At 40.3% G+C, this 25,306-nt stretch overlaps 1 protein-coding gene across 1 annotated transcript; it reads left to right on the forward strand.

Moving 5' to 3' along the window:
- LOC141431824 (phospholipid-transporting ATPase IF-like) lies at positions 1-25,128 on the forward strand (the record flags this gene model as incomplete). Its single annotated transcript, XM_074093024.1, is given in 16 exon segments — positions 1-196; positions 3,918-4,043; positions 6,748-6,969; positions 7,589-7,768; positions 8,434-8,739; positions 11,799-12,046; positions 16,195-16,629; positions 17,707-17,878; positions 18,395-18,585; positions 19,327-19,608; positions 20,049-20,185; positions 20,573-20,708; positions 21,107-21,252; positions 21,659-21,826; positions 22,210-22,365; positions 22,914-25,128. Coding segments are annotated over 16 exon segments (3,288 nt in total), but the record flags the coding sequence as incomplete, so codon positions are not given.
- Positions 25,129-25,306: the final 178 nt, after the last annotated feature.

Here is a 25,306-nt window from a genome sequence, read left to right on the forward strand (position 1 = left end):
GGCAACAGGGTAGCATCGGAAGCAGAGACACGGCTGATCGAGGTGGGGGTGGAGGTCCCCGGTACTAAGAAGCACAACAAGATCAAGACCTCCCGATACACGCTGCTCATGTTCATACCGAAGAACCTCTCCGAGCAGTTCCGGAGGGTCGTCAATTTCTACTTCCTCATGGTAACTGTCATCGCCATCGTCATAGGTGAGTTCTGAGGCCGTATTGTCCAATGCTGCGTTTTAACTAGACTTTTTTTATCAAATAGCTGGCAAACGATAGCAAGCGGGTCACCTGATGGTAAGCGATCACCGCCACCCATGGATTGGATACCTACAGCATTATTAGGACTGCGGGGGGTTGGCGGCCTAAAGGGGAGGGGATAGAATAGGGGGAAGGGGGGAGGGGAGTTGGGCCTCCGGATTTCATGATGAGATGTGCGAGGGTGTGTTACGAGGAATGTGTTTGACACATCGACATCTATGTAAGGTACATAGATGTCGATGGTTGTACATGACATGAATAAATAGAGACGCTTCATTTACCTATCCTCGCACAGCACTTCTCTGGTGGAAACATAGCTGAGCGGAGCGATGCGAGGTACAGATGTGCAAGTTGCGGAAAGTTTCCAAAAATTTGGAAAAGTTCTCGGAAATTTCTGGATTTTTTTACAAATAAAAAAAAGGAAATTTAAATTTAAGAAACGGAAAGTTTCAATCTCCATACAAAATTGTAAAAAGTTTTCGAAATTTTTCTATATGAAAAGTTTAGTTTGGCACATACATGCGGGGTAAATGAAGCGTTTCTATTGGTTCATGAAAAACACATTCCTGACAACACATCCTCGCACATCTCTCGTGAAAACAGCCTAACGCGCTGTTGTTCGCGATCACATGTACTATCTCTTTCTACCCTCGTCTAATACCGTGTGACAGAAAAAAGTGGTGATAACGATTGTGTTTCCAAGTGTGTCAGACAATAAGGACTCTATTTCAATAACAACTTTAATGAATGCGAAGCCGCATTCAGTGATTTGTTTGCAAAATATTCAACTTTAAAGTGCAAATTTTCATTTAAATCGAGCGTCCCCACCCCCCCTCTAAAATCTACACCGGTGGGGGGAAATTTAAAAAATATTCAAGATGGTAGTAAGTATATCAAACTTACAAGGAAAACTATAACGGTTAAGTTTTCTTGAGAATTATTAGTAGTTTAAGAGTAAATAGCAGCCTAAGGTATAAAATATACCTAAACTTGGAAGATTCCGTACCAAATACGAAATCCTTAGAAAATATTACCTACTTAATTTTTTCGGAATGGCTACGTAACCCTATTTCGGGCGTGTCCGACACGCTCTTGGCCGGTTTTTACAGCTAACATATTAAGTAAAGGCCAAAGTTGATAAACTTGTTGACGACTACCTAGCACAATATTTTATTAAAATAATCGTCACGCTACAAGTGCTTCTGTTCTCACATTTAGTTGCTTGGAATACCATGGAATACTTACCTACTTCAATTCAACTGATATGAAGACGGCACGTGCAGGGCTAGTAAGAAACTCCTCGAAACTCGAAGTTCGTGTCGTGCGGTCCCTCTGACACTTATACATATACTATTTAATACGAGAGCGAGAGGGACGGCACGATACGAAATTCGAGCTTCAAGTTTCGTAGTAGCCCTGCTGAATCTTTCATACATAATAGAAGTTTTTATTTTATTAATCAATGAGGGCTATCGTTTTTTGTCTCACTAGATGGCGCACTGTTGCGTGAGGTTTTTAAGTATGGCTTTCAAAGTCTGCTATTACGAGCGTGAAAACAAAGTTTAGATTAAAATCATATTTAATACACCTTAAAACCGTACCATAAAATTATCGAGCATGCCACAGTGTTGCATAGTCCCTGTTTTGTTCGGAAAACAGGGAGGACAAAGGTTTCCGAAAGACAAAACTGTCTCAAAACACAGACATTCATTGCCCCGGAACGCATATTTGCCATAATTAATTTCAGATATTGCAAAATATTCACAAAATTATTCTAATTATAAATAAACCCGCATAGCTCACCCAAAAACTGAGATTTGACATTTCGGAGACCTCACGCTACACTAGCGCCTCTAGCGGCGAATTCATACGCGATAGCCCTCATTACGTGTGATGTCACCGCCGCGTGGGGTCGATTAGATAAGGGTTCCGTTTTTATCATTTTCACTATTGAACCCTAAAAACAGGCAAAGTGCGAGTGGGACTCGCACACCGAGAGGTCCATGCAGATTTGTTAGGTATCTATTGAATATCCAGTATTAGCAAAGCACTGCTCCTAACCAACCGGAAGACGAAGCGTTGGCAGGCCTCCTACTAACTGGACTGACGGCACTGCGAGAGTTACGAGTGGATTGGTACAGTCATCAGCATTAATATCTGCCACAGCGGAGCGTGCAAAAATATCTGACACGTCCCTCCGGCCCTATAAATAGAGTCGTACCTATGAGATATTGCACGCTTGTTGTGTCAGATATTGGTGCTGGTGACTGTACAAGTGGAGAGTGGTCGTTCATTGTGGCGTCCTATGGGCGAGGCCTTTGTTCAACAGTAGACGTCATCCAGCTAATGATGATGATGAAAATAACTTGGGCAACTCACGCTTAGATGGATATTTAAGTTAAGAGACTTGCCAATAGCGTGTATGCCGCTACACAGTCATTGACAAGTAAATCGAAGTAATAATTCATAAGGCCACACGGGGCCCTATAGCTCAGGGGCCAACCGAAAGGCCGATAAATTCACTTTTTTCTATTTTAATCCGACGTAAACTTAGACTAGGAAATATGGCTCATTCAAAGAAATCCCGTAAGCTGGTAAGATACCAGTCATACTTTGATTTTGCGTGTAATAAATACACGGTACAAAAAAAAACACTTTAATTTCCAAAAAGGCCCCAAGTCATTTTGTGCCCCAGGCAGGACCCCATTGCCAAAGACAGCCCTGAATATTAGGTTGTCGACATGTCAGAGCACTGTTATCAACATCAATATGTAAGTAATGTGCTTTTGCGAAGGCTACCGAGTATATTATTGTAAATCGATTTCAGCATGCCGTCGATTCCCACGAACGGGGATTTAAAGGAATTTAAAGCGTGGTAGTATAATTGAAAGCTTGAGCGTGGAAATGACAGTACAGTTGAGGGCATAAATATACAGCGATAGAGTCAAAATATATGTACACGTCGTATCTTCCAAAAAATTAGAGGTGCAAGCCTCAGGGTTAGAAATCACGAACTCACGAACTCGAGAGACCATACTTAAGTAAAACTATATCGAAAATACAAACTGAGACATGGATGCACAGAAAACCAGAAAAAGAGTCCAGCACTGGGAATCGAACCCAGGTCCTCAGCATTCCGTGTTGCGTGCTATAACCCCTACATCATTGCTGGACAGAAATCTAGACACGAAATTATTATTGATAATTTGATTGCTTAGTAGCGACATCTCTTGTCTGGGTGAGCGGTTGGTTCCGTCCGAAAGAGTGTGACGTCTGTCGACGCAACATAGATGTCGCTAGTGCTGCTGCTTAAGTAGCAAAGTAGAAATAAGCAACCTGAGATATGTATGCATAGGAAAAATTCGTGTCTAGATTCCTGTCCAGCAGTGGTGTAGGGGTTATAGCACGCAGCACGGAATGCTGAGGACGTGGGTTTGATTCCCAGTGCTGGTCTCTTTTTCTGGTTATTATGTGCATCCATGTCTCAGTTTGTATTTTCGATATGGTTTCACGGGATACCCGTAAAAGTAACAAATTTGGAGTTAAAATAAAAAATAAAAAAAGACTCCAAAAAAACCAATCATAATATTAAGTAAAACCGCCAGGCTTCCACGGCTTTTTAGTCATCCAGGAACATATGGTTAATGGACAATCTTATTTTTAGACAGCCCAGTGTCCCCGATGACGAGTATCGCCCCGCTCAGCTTCATGGTGATGGTGACAGCTGTCAAGAACGGCTACGAAGACTGGCTGCGGCACAAGGCTGATGATAAGGTCAACAACCAGATCGGTGAGGCCTGACACTTGTACTGACTGGGTTTTTACGTAAAGTCCATTATCGTAAGTCTTTTCATACTCGGCTGGGTTCGCAAGGGATGCGTGCTTTGGGTCAATTCCAGTAGGTAGCGCCTTGAGCTGGTAGCTGGTGGTGCGTAGCTGCGACGCGAGCTAACGCTGCCTGCCCTAGAATTGACTCAATGCACGCCACTGGTCATGTGTGTACAGTCCAACCATTTGATTCCTGACCCACCTTAGAACGTTCTCTCAGTAAGGCACTTGTCTCACCGCCAGCGAGGAAACGATTGGCTATCGACTTTTTCTCGCTCAAGAAACGGACAAGATATAAGATCCTGTGTGAGTAAAAGAGACACATATATTAATAGTTGATCGCTGGCTGTTCACACTGTCGGCGAGAACTCGCTCTTACATCTTTTATCGCAGCGACAAGAGCTATAAAACTCGCTGAGCTATAGATACTCGCTCAGCGATGTCAGCTTGGCGGCCGCCTCGCACGAGCGAGTCGAGTGGAGCGAGTAATCGCCCGTCGCACGCGAACACTCGCTTACAGCCGAGCGACAAAACTACACTCGCTTCTCGCTGCTGGCCCACTCGTTTCTAGTTACTCGCTCTACTCGCTTCTCGCTCATCGTCGGCGGTGGGACAAGTGCCTTAGTAAGTTAGTAAAATTCCCTTGTCAAGCAATGCAATGTCACTATGGCTTTTTCTACGAAAAAGTTCCACAGTGGGTCATTCAGTTTGTTCGATGTACATGTCATGTACAACACCTGCATTAATATCTGTGGCGGAGCTTGCAAAAATATCTAACACATCCAACCGGCCCTGGAAATGGACTCATGTCAGATATTTATGCACGCGTTGTTATTGGTGCTGGTGATTGTACTCAGTAGCGGCGTTAGGGTAAGGAGCGGTGGGGCGACCGCACATGGCCCCGGACTTAAAGGGGCGCCTGAAGCCTATACCGTCTAGAAAATTCCCAAAAGTAGTGGGCACCGAGGAAATCTCGCCCAGGGCGCTGGCACAGCTAAAACCGGCACTGATTGTACTGACATGATGTGATTAAGTTTAGTAGGATCTCATAACGTGGTTACAGTCAGAGCGCGTCGTAGCGCCTGGTACAGTCACTAGCACCAATATTTGACACAACAAGCGTGCATAACTATCTGATACGACTCTATTTCTGGAGCCGGAAGGACGTGTCAGATATTTTTGCACGCTTCGCTGTGGCAGATATTAATGCTGCTGACTGTACTTACACGCTCGGCAGCCCCCACTGCTCCTACAATGTTTCGTAGCACCGGTACAATGCGTCTACGGGAATCCATCTTGTATTGGTCAACCCGCGACGGAGAAGTTTAGTATTTATAATGGTGGGTGACCGTTATAATTTATTCGAAGAACACCTTTTACAATAATTTCCTTAAACATAACTCTACTCGCTATAATAAGTTAAGCCCTAGATATGCAGTTTTGCATAATATTTAATTAAAAACTATGTGTAAGTGTGTTTGGGTCGTTCATTAAATTATTCAATGGTCAGTCATTTATTCTGCTTAAAATGTGGTACTACATGATGGTATAGCTATCAAATCTCCTAAGTAAGTAAATTTCTGCTAGCCGAAATTATTTAAGTACTAGCTTTTGCCCGCGGCTCCGCCCGCGTGGTATTCGGTTATCCCGCGCTGTTCCCTCGGGAACTGTGCATTTTTCCGGGATAAAAAGTAGCCAATGTCACTCTCGGGCCCATAAACTATCTCTATGCCAAAAACCACGTCGATCCGTCGCTCCGTTACGGCGTGAAAGACGGACAAACACACTTTCGCATTTATAATATTAGTATATGAATTTTAAGTAAAATTATGCTTGCAGAAAATTATTTATTTATTTTAATGTAGGAACAGGAACCTCAAAGAAATATGCGTTTTTGTCCCATCAAACATACGTCTTTACTTTATCTTCTCGAAATTATTATCATTTGGCTGTGATCTGTGATAAATTTAATCAACTACAAGAGATTCAGAAGGTCACTGTCTTGGCGAATAGCACGATTAAGTATTTTAAGTGTACCTATTTTCGGATATTTGTGGCTAAGATATTATGCCACAAGAAAAACTATTAAGGAATTTCTAAGACGTTTCTACGTGGGCTTGGCTTTATAAAGTTTTCATGGACCGGATAGCCGAGTGGTTAGAGAATCTGACTAAAAAGCTGCAGGTCCCTGGATCAACCCTGGTTGGGGCAGATACTAGGTATGTGTATGTATGAAAATGCGATTGGTAGTTCTCGAGCCTTGGGCGTTATAATAATTATTTAAGTACGTATCTATCTATACTAGGGTTAATTAAATAGGTAACTGAAAAGTTGAAAGTACTTTTTTCAGATTTTAAAATTGGTTGAGTGTGTTTTGTTTAATTCTTAATTCTTAATGCCCAGTCTAAAAGTGACGAATGCGTAGTTACTATCACAGAATAGATAATAGTTAGTACAACGTAGTTATGTACTATTTAGTTTAGATAATAATAGCCGTTTTCTGTCAGTTTGATTTTCTTCTAAAAACGGTAAAGCGCAAATGATAATGACTAGTACAATTCATGATCAGCTTGGAGCAAGGGGTAAAGATACCCCTTGCTCTATTCCCAATATTACAAATCAAAACCTTGACTTCCAGAATCCTTAATTCCATTCTTACCCCTCAGTGGAAATCGTAAGCCGCGGCGTGATTAAAGAGGTCCGCAACTCGACCATCTCCCCCGGCACGCTGGTGCGGGTGCGGCGCGGGGGGGCGGTGCCTGCCGACCTGGTGCTGCTGTGCTCTGAAGGCGACCAAGGGAAGTGCTTCGTGACCACCGCCAACCTGGATGGAGAGACCAATCTGAAGACGCTGAGGGTCCCGCCGCCACTGGTTGGGTATACTCCTGGTAAGTTCATCATCAGCCGGAAGACGTCCACCGTTAAAGAAAGGCCTACTCTAAGAGTAGTACTCTTGAGCAAGCAACAACGAACGACAACATGCCTAGGACTAAATATCTCACAAGTTAACAGCAGTTATGCTGAGGAGTAAAACTACATCCTCTCCAGGTAATTAAACACTTAGTCATTCATGTAATGAAACGCTGTTTAAATTATTACCTTCACGTTTCGGTCATAGTACTGCTCACGAGTAGACTAAAGTGTAAGAGGCACCACATTCGTTCAGCTAAGCGAGTTTTTCGGACTACCAGCGCTTGATCTTGAAATTGTACAAACACCCCACACCACACCGACACAAAACGCTGACAAAGTCCAACGACTTCTTCGAAATCGCTATCATCAGCATTCTGAAAATTTTCACTGTTGGATATAAGGGCATCCGAATCCGAATCGTCATCACACCACACTCCTACAACTGTAAAGTTGTACAACTGTTACTTCTACATCTGATCCATGTGTAACATCAGAGGCAAATACCAAAAAGAAAAGGCTCTCTTCATAGACCTCATGCCTAGACTTGATTTAGAAACTGGGTGAGTCCTACAACGATAGCTTCGTCTTTCTCAGATGTACTCCCCCAAGGCTTACGTATCGAGGCGCCCAATCCGATAGCTGACTTGTACACATTCTACGGCCGGCTGGAGATCCCTGGCACGGACAGCCTGCCGCTTTCCACTGACAACCTGATGCTGCGAGGCTCGAGAGTCAAGAATACTGAGTGGGCTATTGGCTGTGCTGTGTACACAGGTCAGTATTGTGCTATGGTATTGTATGGCCAGCTCTAGGCTAGGCTAGGTGGTTTAATTCATATTTAGAATAGGCCAGACCCATCTCTTCTCGTGGGTGTGGGCAACTAAAAGGCCTGATGTGAAAGTGGGCAGCAGCGCTCTCTATTGTCAACTACCAACTCTGGACTAATCTAGCAATGTGGTGTGGATGACAAAGGGAAACCTCGAAAGCACGGAATATGAAATATTGGTTAGTTAGTATCATTTCGTCTAGAAAGCAGCTGGTCTACGTAGCAAGTTAGCAATTGATCTAAGTAGCAAAGTGGTCTAAGAAGCAACTTGTCTAAGTACCAAGTGGTCTAAAATTCTTTGACTCAAAGTCAGCTTCGCGGAGCTCCTATTCCACGTGGCTGAGGCGCTTCGCCCCTTGACACAACTCTTACCTAACCTATGTAATATTTCTTTCAAGTTTTCGACTAAAACAGGTTAAGAGGACCAGCTGTATTTTAGACCACTTGCTACTTAGACCAGTTGCTTCTTAGACCGCTTGCTACTTAGAGCAGCTGCTATTTAGACCAGTTGTTACTTAATCTGCTGCTTTTTTAGATTAAATGATACCATCCCATTTATCTTAAAAGTTTGTTTTTTATCCTTTTGCCTTTAGGATATTGTTTATTGTTTCAGGTGAAGAAACAAAACTGGCTATCAACTCGAAATATGCCAGCAACAAGTTCTCATCCTGCGAATTAGCCGTCAACGGCTTCCTGGTCGTCTTCATCTGCTTCCTAATCCTCGAGATAGTACTGTCTTACCTCTTCAAGAGATACAACGACAAGCACCATCAGAGCAGAAACTTGTATCTGGGACCAGGGAATACCTTTCCCCAACCGATATCTGATGTGCTGCAAGACATGTTTTCATTTCTGCTGCTGTATTATTATATCATTCCGATGTCACTGTATGTGACTATTGAGCTGTATAAATTTATTGGTGAGTCATTTTATGTTTCTTAGGTGTAGGTACTAGTGATGTGACGAATGTAATTTTTTGAACATTCGCGAAAGCGAATGCGAATATCTGCTACTGACATTCGCGAATGCGAATGTGAATGCGAATATTCAGTTTTTCGTTTTGGCGCCAAATTGTCTACGGCAGTCTCGTTCGAACGAAGTGCGTTCCGTTTGTACTTTGTTCCGAGAATTACCCAGTTTATACGAACGCATCGCAAAGTAAATAAATAAATAATACCAAATGATTAAGTGAAGACTGATAATGTGATTACGAGATTAAGTTATTTTTTTGTATAAAAAACATAAGAAATTTGATTTTATGAACCTATCTGTTATCTAATAATTGTATTTTTTTTCTGATATTCATATTCGCAAAACATTCGCAGAAATTTTGCGAATGCGAATATGCAAAAATATGCGAATATTCGCGAATGCGAATGCGAATATTCGTTACATCACTAGTAGGTACTTTACGAGGTTGAACTGTTATTTCCTGCTTCGTTTTATGCACGTTATCGTGATCGCGAAACACATTGCCATCGAATGGGTGAAAAGATAAGAAAGAGAAAGATAATACATTATTTTATTCATAACACAAGACACAACAATAGTATTAAGTACAAATAGACAACACAAAGGAGTATGTGTCATGGCGGTTGTGAATCGGACACTGGCTTAGCTTAATGGCATGAAAGACATGATGACACTACCACAATTGAAAAGGTAGTTGTAATGGATGGTATAGTGGCGTAGCTCCGAAACGTAGCTTGTTTTTGCCATGCTTGATAACTGTTCATATAATGTGACGTCAGTGATGATAAGTATGGCACTAAATCCGATTGCATCCGAAGATATAAGTATCTACCTAGTTAACTCACGCTTCCTGTGTATTTTTTGCTTTGTGTGAAATAGTGCGCTAAAGAGTGCGCTATTTATAACAGAACAGAACATCGACTTTTTATGGTGAAATGAAATGTTTTGAACTTTCATAATTTTCACTCATATAGATAATTGTTACAATACCCGGGACTAAGTGATACCCTACTATACCTACGTGATAAGTGATTTACTTATTTATTTTATTACGCTAGACGAAACGAGCATTGAGCCAATTTTTATCTTACAAAAGAGCAATTTATAATTTGAAGACGAGTGAATCTTTAAGATCTTTTTTTAGGAAACAGGTATCCTATCCTAACCCTGCCGTCGCTTTATGTTTTTGAAATAATCATGTATGTTAGGAAAAACGTATGTGATTTTCCCACTAACGTCGATAAGCCAAAGACTACTACAAACACAGGGAAGCTTAAAGTTCCATCTTACAGACAGGCTAAAACCAAAAAGTCGTTTCTGGGAAATTGCATACGTTTTTATAAGTATAAGGCGTATTATAAAGTTAATGGTTATATAATATTGTAAATCTGTTTAAAAAAATATATCTACCTCGTTGAGTTTCTTGCCAGATTCTTCTCAACTGAGGTTTTTCCGAACCGGTGGTAGATTTTTTGACATTCATAAGTGCTTGTTATAGCCTAAATTGAATAAAGATATTTTGACTTGACTTTTGACATGACTTGAGCACAAACTTGAGCAATAATTACCTCGACGTTTCGGTCACATTGCAGTGGCCGTGGTCACGAGTAGACTGAAGTGTAAGGTAGGTACATCACGTTTGTTTAGCAGCGCGAGTGTTTCGAACATTAGCTTTTCAGGGCCTTGATTTTTGTGTGAAGATATTTATCAGTATTATAAAATTTCGAATCGGTAGCCCAACATCCTGGGGTGGACACTAGACCATACTGGCCACTGGCGTGGGCACGACCCACCCGCCCCCCCTCCTCTAATATCCCTATGGTTTCGAACTGCCTTACCCGCACTCGATGGCGATTTTTTATAGTCGAACCAACACGCAACATTGACAACGTCCGATGTGGCCGAAACGTCGAGATAATTATTACTCGTTTCGCTAAGCGTGATACTTAAGTTCCGGGTGTTGTAATATTTTATGGTATCTATTTAAACAAATAAAAAAAAACCATTGAAATTGTCTGTAAGATAAAAGAGTTCCTATGAGTAGTAGGTAAATGTTTGAAAAATACGGTTTTGTGTTAGTAGATGAATTACTTGGGCGGGCACTGAAATAATTAATTAGCAGCAGGTCTAATTAACAAAAAGGTTATAGCACAACTATTCATAGTCGAGGAACGTTTGTTCGACTACTTGTTAACTTTGTTGTAAAACAGGTAGAGCATAATTTTCTATAGTTACAACAGTCCTGCTGTGTGACATTGCTAAGAAAGGTAACATGTGCTTGCAAAAGGTTAAATTAAAGTATTTAAAAACTGATGAACCTTTGCGTTTCGCGACTGTAGGTTGGTACCCTACTACATAGTTGGTTTCCATGTTTGTTCGTATTTATTAGTCAATTATTTAAAATACTAGCAATAACGTAATACTAATAAAAAATTTTTTGCAATAGGTAAGCCTCCGAATTCTAATTAAGTACCTATCCAATCAGAAAATTAAAAATATATCTCGATTGCCAACCTCAGATAAAACTTATCCATTCTTTATACCTGTCACTCACTAATTTCGAGCATGGGAGTGTTCTGTATGATTATCAATGAATCATCTGTACGTATAAATAAAATAATACCTAGTCACTTCGCACAATAAATAGTAATAATAGTCTCCAGTTGTGTTCAGGCGCTTTTTCAAATCTTTCAAGACTCGATTTGAGCCAGGGCCCTTGGACCCATGGTCTAAAAAACGACAGGAATAAAATTGTAATTCGAACCGAGAACCTGGTATTTTGCTCTGTTTTATTTTCGGCAGCCTCCGCCGCTGCGCCATCTTTTCTTGTGGTTTTTGAATGGTGTGACAGAGCTAGTAGGTCAACACAGGTTGCGCCCCAGACTAAAGACCAGCCATCCTCCATCCAAAGAATCAAAGACATACCATCCGGCCTCTTCCCATAGTCGCGCGTAATGCCCTTGGGCCTAAAATTATTATTAAATACATTTAGATCTGTATTTTCAGGTGCTCTATTCATAGGCTGGGACCCAGATCTTCGCTGTGACGAGACCGGCAAGCCAGCTATCGCGAACACCTCCGACCTGAACGAGGAACTGGGCCAAGTCGAAATCTTGTTCTCTGACAAGACCGGCACTCTCACTAAAAACCTCATGGTCTTCAAAGCTTGCTCCATCAAGGGAGACATTTATGAGGAGCGGGAGAAGATACTGTATGATGTGGAGAGGTTTGAGGAGCCTGTGGATACTGGACAGGTCAGATAAATATAAATGTTACTGTCATTATATACTTTAGTTAGGGTTATATCATATCCAAAACACTAGGCAAGTGAGAATCGAACTCGCGCACCGACTTCGTACTTTGTAGATCCTATGATTATCCATAGTTAGCAGAATCCCTACTGCATCTATGCAAATTATACACAGTGTGGGGTGAATTATAAATAAGATATTACAACAGAAAATTTATTCTCAGCTTAAAAATAAATATCACCCAGATCTCTACTACGGGCAGGATCCCAGGCCATAAGGCGCTGCATTTCCTCGCTGTATGTACTTGGCCATGCCAATACGCAGACCTAGGAAAGAGCCATACATCTTCGTCCGTTTTCCACTGTTGTATGGCATACTAGTTAATACGCAGATTTTTTTTTATACGACTGGATGGCAAACGAGCATGTGGGTCTCCTGATAGTAAGAGATCACCACCGACCATAAACATCTGCAACACCAGGGGTATTGCAGATGCGTTGCCAACCTAGAGGCCTGAGATGGGATACCTCAAGTGCCAGTAATTACACCGGCTGTCCGGCTGTGTGGCTGTGGCAGATTGATGTTGACATTGGATCAAATTGAGATCCTATGAGTAAAATCAATATCATATCGCAAACTTGACCTCGCGTCTCTCAATGCTATCATTTCGGGAAGATAAACATAAATATTCGCTGAAAAAAGATAATACATCGTAGATTTCAATCCAAGTAGATAAGAAGGTAGATAAGGAGGGGAGAGGAGAGGTTGCTCGTTAAGGTTTGTAGTTCTTTGTTTTTTAGAAAAATATGGCTCTGTCCATTGGAGGACAATTTTGCCAGTATCTTAGGTTTTGCCGTTGTAAAACGAAATATGGGAGGTAATGGTGGATGAACGATGACAACCTTTTTTTTATTCGACTGAATGGCAAACGAGCAATTGGGTCTCCCGATGGTAAGAGATTACCACCGCCCGTAAACATCTGCAACACCAGGGGTATTGCAGATGCGTTGCCAACCTAGAGGCCTAAGATGGGATACCTCGTCAAGTGCCAGTAGCCTTCTCGTTAAAGTAAATACTTAGTGTAGTACCTAAATACATATGTGTAGACTAACCAACAGTACTCGTACAGTTGTAACTACTTGTGACAGTTGTCATGTCAGCAACTACAACGTTCCGAGAAATAAGAAAGTAGTAGTACCAAGTACTACCTAGCAGTTTTATCTTGCGTGGAAGCACAAATTTCAAATTAACGTGATAAATCCTATGGTATTTTTTGTAACTTTAGTACGCTCGATGCGCACTCCTCCCTTAAAAACGCCCTCAGGTTCACGATACTCACCGTACCATTGAACAAAGACAGCCACGCCACGCCACGGATCCTTGTATCATGTATACTAACTTCAAATACAGATACAGTGCGATAGTGGTGATAGTCAACAAGTCAACGCTCGAATGCAAAAGGCACGCCCCATTCCAAGGCTTCGCGATAGTGCTTTTATCACTCCATATGTTTACCTTATCAAACTCAATCGTGGCCTTAAATATTTCCACGTTTTCGTAATCATCAAACAAATCTGGTATTGTAATCTTTTCTACTGTAAAATTAGCATCATCTCCTCCGGGGCCTCCAAATATCTACAAATATTTATTTATTCAGTCAAGTCCTCTCTCTCTCTCTCTTCAAGTGCCTCTCCAACTAGTGAAGGTTGGCAGTCAGCTCCGCATACCTGATTCGGTCTTTTGCCAGTCTAAAAAGCTCCGCGGCGCTCTTAACTCCCGTCCATTCCCGGATATTGCGTAGCCACGATTTCTTCCTACGACCCACTGCTCAAGCCCACTGCCCACTGCCCACTGGTCAAGTCCTGAACAAGGCTTATTATTAAAATATGCTTAGTGTACTGTTACATTAGGCTATTAAAAATACATATTGACAAGACCGTATGAGCAATGCCGGTCTTAGGTATCGGTACAAACTTGTGTAGGCAATAGTAGTTATTTATGATCCAAGTATACCTACAAGTGCGAAACGGGCAATACCTAACCCAACTTAGTTATGTGGTTGATTCAACGCGACATGAGTTGGAAATTGCCTGCATTCCTGACGTATTTTAGATGACGTTTAAAAATGACTTGTAAACACGAGGGTGCACGAGGATAGAAATACACAGTCTACTCGTAGCCTGGTGGCTAAGTACGGTTCACTAAAATCTAACCAAATATTTTTTTACATAGGAGGTAAGATTCGTTTCACAATTGTTTCTTTTGGCCAAATGCATTTTGTTCCGAAACTGTAAATTTTCCAGATTTTTTATAAAACTAAACTAACGTAAAGTACGAGTAGAACCCTACAAAGGTCTTGAAACTATACTTGTCTATATATTTATTATATACCATACTTGTAGATACTTGTCCAGTTGTTTCACTTGTTCAATCTCCAATTTAATACCTACCTAACCTACCTAATAATTTAATACCTACGCTTTTTTAGGGTTCCGTAGCCAAAATGGCAACAACGGAACCCTTATAGTTTCGCCATGTCTGTCTGTCTGTCTGTCTGTCCGCGGCTTTTCTCAGGGACTATCAATGCTAGAAAGCTGTAATTTTGCACGAATATATGTGTAAACTATGCCGGCAAAATGGTACAATTCAAAATTCAAAAACAATTTTTTTTACAGGACCTCCCATAGACGTAAAGGGGGGTGATTTTTTTTCCTCATCCAACTTTGTAGTGTGGGGTATGGTTGGATAGGTCTTTTAAAACCATTGCGGGGTTGCTAAAACGATTTTTCGATTCAGTGATTTGTTTGCAAAATATTCAACTTTAAAGTGCAAATTTTCATGAAAATCGGGCGTCCCCCCCCGTCTAAAATCTAAACCGGTAGGTGGAAAAATTTGAAAAAATTCAGGATGGTAGTAAGTATATCAAACTTTCAAGAAAAACTATAATGGCTAAGTTTGCTTGAGAATTATTAGTAGTTTAAGAGTAAATAGCAGCCTAAGGTATAAAATATACCTAAACTTGGAAGATTCCGTATAAAATACGAAATCCTTAGAAAAATATTACTTAATTTTTTCGTAATGGTTACGGAACCCTATTTCGGGTGTGTCCAACACGTTCTTGGCTGGTTTTTCAAAACAGATACTTATTTATTAGGTATAATTTACTCAAGATAACGATTGATCACTTATGCTGACTATTCCTCTGCACACACTATAAACCGATAAGGCTACAATGCATGTAGTACCCACTTAACACGTAATTATGTCATAATTGGTAAAGCCAGATAATATTTTGCTGCATCATCTACGTAAAGTGCGTGTCATGTGTCATTCAGGATGTATAATGAGTTACTGACTGTACCTTTTGTTGACTGCACTCGTACTTGTACTGTCATTCAATTTACATATATGTATTGTATTGTATACCAAATTTCAAGTCAACCCGACCACTGGAGTCATGTGCGCCAGTAGGATTATTTTCAGAAGGGTGCATTGCATCTCGCAACTGCATATCGGGAGGTGCATCTATAGGTTTCATTGCTTATGTAATTATCTTGGTTTTGTTCTATGTATTTTCTATTACGCCAGGGGGGTGCAAGTACACTGCACCCCTTTGGACACCCATCTCGGCGCCCATGACTGGAATTCTTGGAATTGGGTCAAAATTACTTGCAAGGGTTTCAAACAAAAACAACAACAAGAAACAGGGGAAGTTAAAGCTTGTAAAAAGCACAGAACTAATAAGAGAGTAAAAATGCTCCTGCAAATTCTGCACTACACGTGACCATGATGCGTCGAAATATCGGAAGATCATTAAAGTAGTCACGGTCTTCATCTCATAACTTTACATCTAATATTAAATGCGAATCAGAAACCTTCGCGTCTCTTCGTTTTTGTGTTTCCTTCAAATTTATTAAACGAATCCTTTTTGATCGATTTAATCGATCGACTCAAAAATTTATAAATGACGGATTTTTGAAAAACATACTTATAGTATAATACAACTGAATAAAGAATCTCCTAATTTTTTGAGTCAATATTAAAAAAACAGATGATAGTAATAATTGTAGGTTTGACAAATAAGGACTAATTTTCGTTTAGAATAAAAAAATTAACGCAAGTAAAATTTTCCCAAACACTTTCTATTGCAGTCAGACGTCAAATTCTTCTTCAAAGTTCTCGCTCTCTGCCATTCCGTGCAAATATCCAATGAAGAAATGAAACGTCTAAGCGCCAGGCTTTCTGTGACAGGCGATCTGCAACTCCTGAACGTATTTAGACGAAAGAAGGCCAAGAAACACAACGGAACCAACGGAAATGGAAATGGATTAGTTGATAATGCTACATGGAACAGTATTATGAATACTGACAACGTGTCAGGTATTGACTACCAGGCCAGCAGCCCTGATGAGAAGGCTCTAGTTGAAGCTGCTAATAGATTCGGAGTCACGTTCCTTGGGGAAGAAGGGAATAATTTGTTGGTGAGGATAGGAGATCACACGGAGATGTTTGAGAGACTGCAGATAATAGAGTTCACTTCTGAACGGAAGAGAATGTCTGTTATTGTTAAGGATAAGGATGGAAAGGTAAGCTCTATTTTATGCATCATAATGTATGATCACCGTCGACGAAAATGTTATCGTTGTCAGCCGACACACGTCCACTCGCATCCAACGGATTCCTGCGGCTTTCACCAGACCATCAGTCCACCTTGCACCATGAGAAAGGCCAGCATATACTACGTTTTTCTGCTCGTTGTCACCAATCAAGAATTCATTGGTCAGAATGGCTACCAATTCTTCGAACAATGTGCCCATCCACTATCATTTCCCGGTTCGGCAACTCTTCGGACTATGTCGTTTGTTTTGGTTCTTCTGCGAATTTTTACATTTCTAAATCGATTTCCCAGACACACTCCAAGCATAGCCCTTTCCTCAGCCTCCTTATAACTTATAAGGCCCATAATGAGAGACCACTCAAAACAAGTTCTTGGTGTGAATTAGATTGGCTGGCTAAATGCATTAAGTAAGGTAAGTAGAACCCAAGTTTAATATTAAGTACGTCTATAGAAATTTATCATTGTTCTTTGTAATTAGAAAAGTAATGAATGACCGTTAGATTATTTATTACCTAGTTGGTTAACTGGCTCATGGTTTTACAATGAAAACAAATTACCAAATTCCAAAGGTATTATCGATTTTAAACATCCGAACTGTGATAATTACTTAGGTTCGAAGCAATGTCATAATAAACGATTATCAGTGAATTTAAGAAGAGCAGCTGGAGCCGACACAGTAGAGAGATTATGTTCACATATTTTGGAGGACCTAGCCTCCACTGTCTAATCTAATCTCACCTAACCCAGCAATGGCTTGTGACGAATCATTATCATCATATTACCCGTAGGACGTCCAGTTTTTGATATAGGCCTCCAATTGCTTCGGTTGGAAGCGGCGTGCTTTAACCAGGTCCGTCCATCTCGTTGGTGAACGTTATGCGCTGCGCTTGCCGGTCGATCCGTGGTTTCCATTGAAGAACTTTTCGTCACCAAAGGCTAAATGTTCTCCGAAAATTTGACTACCTGCTAGAAATAAGTAGCAAATAATTGCGACTTTTTTGCTTTGAATAAAAACGACATAAGTTCACCAGCAGTTTGTTCCCAGATCTGGCTCTTTTGCAAAGGAGCGGAGAGTTCCGTGTTTCCGCTGTGCCGGAACGCAAACCTCATAGAGCAGACCAATCAGAACATCAACACCTTCGCCAACAAGGGTCTGCGGACGCTGGCAGTCGCCTACCGGGAGGTGCCTGACGAGGAGTACGATCGGGTCTGCGAATGTAAGTATTGTTATGGAAGCAATCAACTGTTGGGCTCCATTACCGAAAATTTTAGAGCTGGTCCCGAATTTTAAAAATAACTGTTTTGTGTTTGCGTGGACTTAAAAATTAGATTTTTTTCGCTTTTCTAGGGGATGGAAGACCTACGTATTTGATATTATTTTAAGTTTCATAGCCGCGGAGTCTGAGAGAAAAGGTTCTTGACAGACCGACGGACGGACAACAAAGTGGCCTTATAAGGATGCCAATTTTACGGACTGAAGTACGGAACCCTAAAAAGGGTACAGAATCAGGACGTTAACCAATTGATTAATATCACTACGATTGAGGACTACATAGGTCATTAACAGGGTCACGCTGTTTTGTCACCAAATTAGTTTTAAATATTATTGATTATAAATATGTATGTTAGTCTGTAAGATATTTATTGCATGGGACAAGTTGCCCGAAAGAAATGAATTTATTATTATTATTAACATTTAAAAATCAGCTTTTGCATTGACCTTCTCATTCCAGCAATCAAAAACCTGGACGCTAAGAACGCTGAAGCTCTGCAGCAGGTGACTCATCAGTTCAGGATACTGGAGCGAGACCTGTCTCTACTGGGAGCCACGGCTGTGGAAGACTGTTTGCAGGACGATGTGGCTGACACTCTGGCATCACTGCGACGTGCTGGAGTCAGGATATGGGTCCTCACAGGAGATAAGGTGAGGAACCGGACCGACCGGACCAGGAGACGAGCTGTCGGAAGGCCCCCAACAAGATGGAGCGACGACTTGGTTAAGCTTTAAAGCTGAATATTTCGCAAACAAATCGCTGAATCGAAAAATCGTCTTAGCAAACCCCTTTTAAAAGACCTATCCAACGATACCCCACACTATAGGGTTGGATGAGAAAAAAAAAACACCCCCACTTTACGTCTATGGGAGGTACCCTAAAAAAAATGTATTTTTAGTTTTTTATTGTACCATTTTGTCGGCCTCTGTTTACATATATATCCGTGCAAAATTACAGCTTTCTAGCATTGATAGTCCCTGAGCAAAGCCGCGGACGGACAGACCGACAGACAGACAGACAGACATGGCGAAACTATAAGGGTTCCGTTTTTGCCATTTTGGCTCCGGAACCCTAAAAACGGCTGAATTTGTATACGAGAGTTGGCCAACTATCTTCAAATACATCGGCGAGGAATTCGTTTATCAACGCAACAGCCCTAGCGGTAGGTGCGTTGCATACTTAGGTACGTCTCAATTCCAGAGTTTCCAACCCGACCATACCGGAGACAAAATAGACCGGTTTTAAATTAATAGACCGATTTGAAAAAGAAAGGGACATAATCAGTTTAGTTTTACTTGGTTTTACTTTACTTCTTTCGCTTAAGCCTTATTTTATCCCTTTTGAAGTTTCATAATACAATTATGTATCTGACTGTCTTTTATTTTTCCTAGGTAGAAACAGCAATAAACGTAGCTCAGTCCTGCGCACATATCCCGGAAAACGGCAGGCAGATGTTTATTATAGGCGTGGAAGATGACGAAGCTCTCAAAGCACATTTAGAGGAATGCAGGAGGATATTGGCAGAACCCAGTTATAAAGATATAGCCTTGATTGTGGATGGGACGAGCATGAGCTTGATATTGGACAAGGCCGCTGCGTCAGCGTTTGTGGAAATTTCGTTGAAATGTAACGCTGTGCTCTGCTGCAGGTTGTCGCCGATACAGAAGGCTAAAGTGAGTATTGATAGATTCATCGTGCCTTTGGGTTGGGTTTCTTTTGGTAAAAGTGTTAGTAAAATGCTGATAGTTATGCTGTTGAAGAAGAAGAAGATAGTTATGTTGTAGGTAACTTCATGTCACGGAATGAGAACTTAATGAATCTGAGAGTCTCGCTTATTTTAATTGCCTCACATTGTAGTGTTCTTAATAGCTCCACGTGTATAGAATTATTTGCAGTAGTTCCTTTGCCAGAACAAAAAAGGTGAAGTTATTAGCATTAAAGGAAAGGAACTAAAGGAACTAAGTACCTACTGCGAATAATCCTACCCCACGCCTACATATTGTAGAACGTGCACGAATAGAGTAGTAGCTAATATGTACTTAGTACAAGGAGTGTCATTTCCACAGATTTATCATCATATTGGCTATATCAACAATAATCCCTTTTTTTGTAGATAGTGAAATTAATAAAGAACAGCAAAGAGCGGCCGATCACCGCAGCCATCGGTGACGGAGCCAACGACATCTCCATGATACAGGAGGCACACGTGGGCTTCGGTATCTTCGGCAAGGAGGGCCATCAGGCTGCCAGGTAAGAATGAGATGAACTGTGTGTAACAGGATAAAATGCATTAGATGAAAAATCAAATGAGTTAGAATGTAACGGAATGATGTGGGTTGGAATGGATCGAAAAATATAAAAAATGGTTGCTGAGTGTTGGTAGTCGAATAACCTCGAGATATTGGAGATGGAAATATCTTAAGCAACTAGACCCACAAAAAAATTGTGCATGTCGCAATACATTAAGAGGCAATAAAGCTTGCGAGATTAAAGTGGTCAATCGTGCGCCGCAATGTAATGCATTTTGCATTATTTTACTTGTAGGTCTAAAACTGCGGGCATAAGTGGTAAATTAAGTGCAATTATTACAAATGTCAATGTAGTGAGTTTGGTCTAATTTCGTTATTTTCTCTCCAGGTCAGCTGATTTTGGTTTCACAAAGTTCTCGATGGTGAAGAAATTTCTGCTTGTGCTGGGACACTGGTATTACCAAAGATTAGCTACTTTAATACATTATTTCTTTTATAAGAATCTAATCCTCGGAAATTTGATGGTAAGCAGGAATTTATTTACTTCAAATATAATTTAAAACATGCAGTACAATCATAAAATTATTTAATGGCAATACATTTGTTTGATTGATGATTCGTTTTTGTTATCTACTTAATTGATGCTGCAATTTTGGTGATTCTTACATACATCCCCGATTTCAAAATGGCATTATTTCCTTTAAACATTATCATACATTATGCAAGACAAAAGAGGTTGTACTAAGGAAATGAGTGTTATGTTATTTGAAGGCTAGGTTTTTAACAGCTATGCATTTTTTGTTATTCTAAACGTCTATTATGATTTATGCTACTTGCCATAACGATAATCAATTCAATTACCTCTTAATTTGTATTAGTTGAATGGCATCCTTTTTGTTGATTTTTATCTTTAATTTTTCAGTTGTTTTTTCAAATAAACAGCGCTTTCTCGACGCAGTCAGTATTTGACTCTATGTACCTGACTTTTTACAATCTGATCTTCACTTCTGTGCCGTGTCTCGTGCTCTCGGTGACAGAGCAAAGGTGGCCTGCGGATTTACTTATGAGGTAAAACAACATAACTTAAAATAACGTAAAATAACTTAAAAGAAAGTAATAAATAATAAATGACGACCGGATGGCCAAGTGGTTAGAGAACCTGACTACGAAGCTTGAGGTCCCGCATTTGCTTCCCGGCCGGGACAGATATTTGTATGAATAATATGAATGTTTGTTCTCGGGTCTTGGATGTTTATTATGTATTTATCTATACTTAAATAGTTGCCTAATATCCATAGTATAAGCTTTGCTTAGTTTAGGACTAGGTCAATTGGTGTCAACTAGTGTCAAGTGTCCCATGTTTATTTATTTATTTAATAAGGACAAAACTAAAAATCTGGCTCGAAGGACCAACTATCCGGCTGGAAGGACCAACTATCACATTAAATGGAGCCGTTTTTAATTTTTGTTGCAGGAATCCAAGCTTATATAGAGACATAAGTAAAAACAAGCTGATGTCGTGGTCTCGGTTCTCGGTATGGTTGTTGGTGGCGCTATACCACTCCATCGTCATCTACGTCTTTGGGGCCTTGGCTATCAGACATTCTATCATCAGCCCTGACGGGAAGCCAGTGGATATTTGGTCAGTGTTTTAAAAACTAAGTGCACCTTGGTTATATGTGATAAGGGAACAAAAATGTATACCTAGATACCTACACATAAGCGTAGTTATGGTGGCCACATGTGGTGTCGGGTTAACAATCATTTCTTGAACCTTTTCCCATTGAATTTTAGATTTCGTGCAATTGTGTCGTATCGTCCCTCTCGCTCTCGTATTTAATAATAGTACAAGTGTCAGAGGGACTGAACGACGCGAACTTCGAGTTTCGAGTTTCGTAGTAGCTCTGCTGTCTATTTGTGGAATGGACTCGGTGTTATAAGATAAAATAAAATAATTAAGTTCAAGTAAGCCTGTTTACAGGCGCACAAATATTTTGACATTTTTAAACCTGATCGTTTCCGCAGGATTTTTGGCGCTGTGCTATTCCACCTCATGGTCTTGGTGGTGAATTTGAAGCTGTGGCTTCAGGCGCGTTACCATACTGGCATCTTCGTGCTGAGCATCGTCCTCTCCGTGCTGCTCTACGTCGCGTTCAACTCCGTCTATGCCGTGATTGAGGTGTAAGTTAAGTGGTTGCTTAATTCAATTAAATTTTTGAAAAATTTTTAGCTCTATCGATATTATCGATGATTACCCCAATGTCGAGTTTGAGAAAGACACTATTGATTGGCCGTTGTAGTTGTAACCATACAACGGCCAATCGAAGCTACCAAGCTTCGGTGTTCGGTACAAGTAGTGTGCTTTCGAAGGGGAAAAGATCCGACGGTAGTTCAAGTTCTTCGTGGGGAGGTCTATAGTGCTCAACTGTTCGGTGCTGCTGTCGATCTAGCTAGAATCTAGAAAGTAGTGTCATCTACTGGGGCTTGAACTGACTTTATTAAAGCATGTTTGGCTTGCTAAGTTGGACAAACGTCGGCCAATCTGTGGGACGCTATTGTGTGTTAGAATGAGATGAAAATATATGTATGGTGCTCACTTTAATGTAAACACGTTCATTATGTCGGCTAGTCGGTTCACGTGCGTAGGTTCAAATGTACGTTTGCTTTGATACATTTTTAAGCAACTTGAAAAAAAAGGTGAAAATCATCAAACCGGTTTTTTGTTACAGACAATTTGACGGGGCCATTCTCGGCACGTACACGAGGCTGATCTCTTCACTGACGTTCGCGTTACTGAACGTGCTGGTGGTGGTAGCCACGCTGGCGCCAGACTACTGCTACCGATACATCGCAGACAAGCAAAATAAGATATACTCTAACGTCACACAGGAAACCATATTCGCGACGAGACTTTAGCCCTAGCCTTTAAGCCTTGGAGAAGTGTCTCACAGCTGAACAAAGCCTTTGAGCTTTGCTCCATTCGTCTCGATTTTACAGTCTCCGGTCAATCGTTGAGTAATACGCCTACCACATCGCTGTCATCCCTCTTCTGGTATCCAGTCAGGACTAACTTAAATCTAAAAAAAAAGTGACAAAACGGCGTGAGCCCGTTGAGTCACCGTCCCTGATGTCGCATTCGTCTGCAGCATGATGCCCCGGAACCGCGGAACACGAAGTCTTTCGACCAGAAGGCAGCTCTCGTGATGGCCTTCATTAGTACATTACTGTAAAGGCCGGCAACCCCACGTTCCGGCCGAGGCTTGTACAGTGCTTTTCTCAAACATGACATGAAATTAAAAATAAATATAAAAAAAAACAAGCTGACGGGACGCCAGTCTGGTCGCCCTGTTGCGCTGGCTGCTGGCGCGGCGGACAAGGGCGCTGGTGCTGGCGGTGGGCGTTTGTCGCAGAGAGCGCGTTGAAACAAAAGACGGTCGCATTGCCGGCCAGCGGCCTGCAAAGTTGTATGAAATCGTTTTTCAGGCTGCTAGAGTGACCGTGGGCAGGCAAATAATAGTAGTTGCTACACTCGCTTCTGATAACCGCTACTTTCACATACCAACTGCACAGATATAGATTTCGAAACCTTTAACGTTTAAACCTTTTTACGAAGAGTTTTAGCCTTGTGTTAAATTATGTGCACCTCTTAAAAGTATTTATTAATATTATAGAAATTATTTGGTTGACCGTTATAGTATAATTTTATGAATAATAATAATAAATAAAATAAATAAATATCACGGGACAATTCACACTAATTGACCTAGTCCCAAAGTAAGCTTAGCAAAGCTTGTGTTATGGGTACTAAGCAACGGATAAATATAATTATATAGATAGATACATGTAATTATAATGATTTATTTATGTGTCGCAAAGACGTTGGCAGTTTTGTTATAAGGGAGGGTGGGTTCGTGGATATGTGGACCTTCAAAAATGAATGAACCATTTAATCAATTAGCATCACTATTCCACTAACATTATAAATGCGAAAGTTTGTAAGTCTGTTTGTTTGTTACTTCATCACGTCTAAACAAGTGAACAATCATTTCTGTGGTTTAGATAAGACATGATGAAGTAGCAAACAAACAAAAAAACAGACTTACAAACTTTCGCATGGGATTAGTGGGATAAGTATAAATTTATTTAATGTTTGAAATGTTATTTTATTTGAAAGTAATTATTAATGGTCTGTTTCATAGATATAATTAGTATCTTTTGTTAAATTATTTAACAAAAGATATGTGTTATGTGGCTTACGTACAGATACAAGTACTTAGTAAGTTAACTTAAGTTATCCAAAGCTAGGGTAATTTGTGAGTCAAAAAAAGTTTTATTCATGTTTGTTAAGATCCTAAGTGGTTCCATGCAAAGTTTACGCTTTTTCTATTTTTATTTTAGATTTTATAGATTGATATTATTTAGTTTCCACTAACGAAATGTTAAATAGACGAAATCAGAGCAGAGGGTCTACTCCGAAATTTGAAAATCGAAGTTCGTAACGTACCGTCCCTCTCAATCTCGTATTAAATAGTAAGCGTCAGAAGGATGAAACGACACGAACTTCGATTTTAGAATTTTGTAATAGCCCCGCAGTACCACCTTAGCCACTTTAGTATAATAAATAACTAAGAAATTAATTCTTAATTAAGACAAAGTACCTACCTAGGTCCTATCTACTGATGTGTGATATACGTTTCCAAGGAATTTAATTTCAAGATTGTAGGATTAAGCTTAGGAATACCAGTGCTGTATCTGTGATAGCTTAATTTTTATTCTCTAACAGTATGACCTCAAATACACTAGGTATTTAAGTAATTAAATAAGCATTTAATAAAATTGTAAGGAAAACTATCTATTTTACTACGATACGAGTAATTACAAATTATAGACGTTAAAAGCAAGTCAAATCAAATAAAGGCCTTTTTTAATAAGAATTGTAGAAGAAACGATACTTACAATAAGTTATCTTATTTTTGTATTTAAAATTAAATACATTATTAAGAACTAAATTATGTTTTATTTAAATTAACTGCCCGGTGAAAACCCGGTCAATGTGATAAGGTTCCACTACGGGCCGTTTGGCTCTTACAAAAAGTCTACCTACAGAATATATTGATGTACA

Source organism: Choristoneura fumiferana, chromosome 10 (assembly GCF_025370935.1).
Source record: "Choristoneura fumiferana chromosome 10, NRCan_CFum_1, whole genome shotgun sequence".
Classification (NCBI taxonomy): Eukaryota; Metazoa; Arthropoda; class Insecta; order Lepidoptera; family Tortricidae; genus Choristoneura; species Choristoneura fumiferana.